Source organism: Chiloscyllium plagiosum, unplaced genomic scaffold (genome assembly GCF_004010195.1).
Source record: "Chiloscyllium plagiosum isolate BGI_BamShark_2017 unplaced genomic scaffold, ASM401019v2 scaf_67213, whole genome shotgun sequence".
Taxonomy (NCBI): Eukaryota; Metazoa; Chordata; class Chondrichthyes; order Orectolobiformes; family Hemiscylliidae; genus Chiloscyllium; species Chiloscyllium plagiosum.
The window spans coordinates 1-3,135 of NW_025194521.1; the positions used below are offsets into that span (position 1 = coordinate 1).

The window sequence follows — 3,135 nt, forward strand, 5'->3', positions numbered from 1 at the left end:
GTCCGTTTTTTTTGTAGCGTTGTTGTTTATCCTATTGGTGAGCTGTGGGGTGGGGTCAAACTCCCTCTTTTGGTAGGTGTTGGTATCTGCAAGTAGTTGCGCTTTTTGGAAGATTTGAGCTATAGGGAGAGGTTGAATAGGCTGGGGCTGTTTTCCCTGGCGCGTCGGAGGCTGAGGGGTGACCTTTATAGAGGTTTATAAAATCATGAGGGGCATGGATGGGGTAAATAGAGAAAGTCTTTTCCCTGAGGTAGGGTGAGGTTTAGGTTGAGAGGAGAAATATTTAGAAGGGACCTAAGGGGTAACTTTTCCACACAGAGGGTGGTATGTGTATGGAATGAGCTGCCAGAGGATGTGGTGGTGGCTGGTACAATGACAACATTTACAAGGCATTTGGATGGGTATATGAATAGGAAGGGTTTGGAGGGGTATGGACTGGGTGCTGGTCGGTGGGACTAGATTGGGTTGGGATATCTGATAGGCATGGACGAGTTGGACCGAAGGGTCTTTTTCTGTGCTGTACCTCTCTCTGTCTCTGAGAGATCCCAGAACTGAATTCTCACCCTTTAAGCCTGCTCCTCACCACACCTATCCATACGGGACGAAAGAAATCCATTCGGAAACTCAAGTCCGTGCTGATTGTCCGTCGAGTGAGCCAGTCATTTCCATTCTCCTTCACGTCCCCAGATTTCCCTCAACTGCCAGGCTAATTTCCTTTTTGGAAACATCTGCCAGTCCACCATCTTTGTTTACAGAGTTCCAGTTAAAGATACTCACTATCTCATCTTGCCAGCAGCTGGGCATCAAGATATTTCTTTCCCCCCTCCCCGAGTTAGCATTTTCCCATGTATTCAGTGTGAATCAGCAACTTTAGGGGAGATGGAAGGGTGTACTTTGTGTCAACAGTGTGAGAGTGGAGTATGTGGGAAAGAGACATACATCCTCTGGAACAGGAGGGGGAGCGGGTGTTTGGCGCAATTGTTGGTTTAGAATTGCTATCTTTCGACGAAACTGGTAACGTTTGTCATCTCCTTTAGCAGGCTATCGAAAGGAATGGAGGATTTAGGAATGGAAGCAACAGTCGCTCAGCCTTTCCTGAACCGGACGTCACTGGTCTTTTAATCGAGGCGGAGAAAGAGTTGTCGGATCTCTCTGCTTCAGGAGGGTTGAAACTTGGCTGGAAAACCCACGCTGAGTGTGTGTTGCAGTGCGCAGACTGTGGCAAGGTGGGGGGAGAACACCGTGGACAGTTACCCAACCTGAGCATAACGTTGTCTGATCGGCGGTGACCAGCGACCGCACCCACACCGCTCTTTGGGGGGGGAGGGGGGCGGTTTGCCGGCGCCATGGAGAAATCGTGGAAGTGTGGGGACTGCCAGAAGGGTTTCCGGTCGCCCTCGGAGCTGGAGACCCACCGGCGGGTGCACACCGGCGAGCGGCCGTTCACTTGCTCCGTGTGCGGGAAGGGCTTCACCCAGTTCCCGATCCTGCTCAAGCACCAGCGGGTGCACACCGGCGAGCGGCCCTTCGCCTGCTTCATCTGCGGGAAGGCCTTCGCCCAGTCGTGCCACCTGCTGCGGCACCAGCGGGTCCACAGCGGCGAGCGGCCGTTCGTCTGCCCCCGGTGTGGCAAGGGCTTTGGCCACGCCAACAACCTGCAGCGGCACCAGCGGGTCCACACCGGCGAGCGCCCGTTTGCCTGCGCCGAGTGCGGCCGGCGCTTCAACAATGCGTCCAACCTGCAGAAGCACCAGCGGGTGCACGCCGAGTCGCGGCCCTTCCCCTGCCCCGACTGCGGCAAGGCCTTCGCGCAGCTCGCCGGGCTGCAGACCCACCAGCGGGTGCACACCGGCGAGCGGCCCTTCCCCTGCCCTGACTGCGGCAAGGCCTTCCGCTTTGCGTCCAACCTGCAGAAGCACCGGCGCGCCCACACCGGCGAGTGGCTGTTCACCTGCTCCCGGTGCGGCAAGGGCTTCACCCAGTCCTCCAGCCTGCTGCGGCACCAGAGCAGCCACGCTGCCGCCGAGCGGCCCTGCCAGTGCGCCGACTGCGGCGGCGCCTTTGCGAGCCCGGCGGCGCTGACGGCCCACCAGCAGAGCCACGCCGAGGAGCGGCCGTTCGGCTGCGCCGACTGCGCCAAGCGCTTCCGGGTCCTGTCCAAACTGCGGCGGCACCAGCGGGTGCACACCGGCGAGCGGCCCTTCGCCTGCGCGGTCTGCGGCAGGGCCTTCAAGACCTCGTCCAACCTGCTGAACCACCAGGTCACCCACACCAGCGAGCGGCCCTTCCAGTGCCCCGCCTGCGGCAGTGCCTTCAAGAGCCCCGGCGACCTGATGGTGCACCAGCGGATCCACACCGAGGAGCGGCCGTTCGGCTGCTCCCACTGCGCCAAAGGCTTCCGGACTTCCTCCGACCTGCGGCGGCACCAGCGGGTGCACACCGGCGAGCGGCCCTTCGCCTGCGCCGAGTGCGGCAAGGCCTTCAGCACCTCGTCCAACCTGCTGAGCCACCAGGTCACCCACACCAGCGAGCGGCCCTTCCGCTGCCCCGACTGCGGCAGCGGCTTCAAGACCTCCCGGAACCTGATGCTGCACCAGAGGATCCACACCGAGGAGCGGCCGTTCAGCTGCGCCCGCTGCGCCAAGCGCTTCCGCAAGTCCTCCGACCTGCTGCGGCACCAGCGGGTGCACACCGGCGAGCGGCCCTTCGCCTGCCCCGAGTGCGGCCGGGCCTTCAGCCAGTCGTCCAGCCTGCAGACCCACCGGCGGCTGCACCAGAGCTGGCCGGGGCCGAGTGGCGCGGGTGGCTGCCGCGACCCAGGAGTGAGCCGTGGTCGATCCGACGGGAGGTGCCCTTCAGACTGAGCCAGCAGGGGGTCAGTCGTCAACTGCCACATGACTGATGCTTGGAATTGTTGGGGGGTGGGGGTGGGGGGTGGTGCTGGGGGTCGGGTTCCCTTACCAGGGAAGGCTGAACCTGTATCCGCTCGACCGTGAAAGCCACAATGGGGCCGGCCATGGCTGGACTGCTAATCTGGAGAGCCAGGTCCTGTCCTGGGGACCCGGGTTCAAACCCTGCCACGACAGACGGTGGAATTTGAACTCGGTAGAAATCTGGGTGTAAGGGTCGAACGAT

At 61.1% G+C, this 3,135-nt stretch overlaps 1 protein-coding gene across 1 annotated transcript; it reads left to right on the plus strand.

Moving 5' to 3' along the window:
- Positions 1-1,043: 1,043 nt before the first annotated feature.
- On the plus strand, positions 1,044-2,894 carry LOC122545794 (zinc finger protein 470-like). The gene has a single exon (XM_043684706.1). It carries the CDS (start codon positions 1,347-1,349, stop codon positions 2,862-2,864), a length of 1,518 nt encoding a protein of 505 aa, XP_043540641.1. The 5' UTR covers positions 1,044-1,346; the 3' UTR covers positions 2,865-2,894.
- Positions 2,895-3,135: the final 241 nt, after the last annotated feature.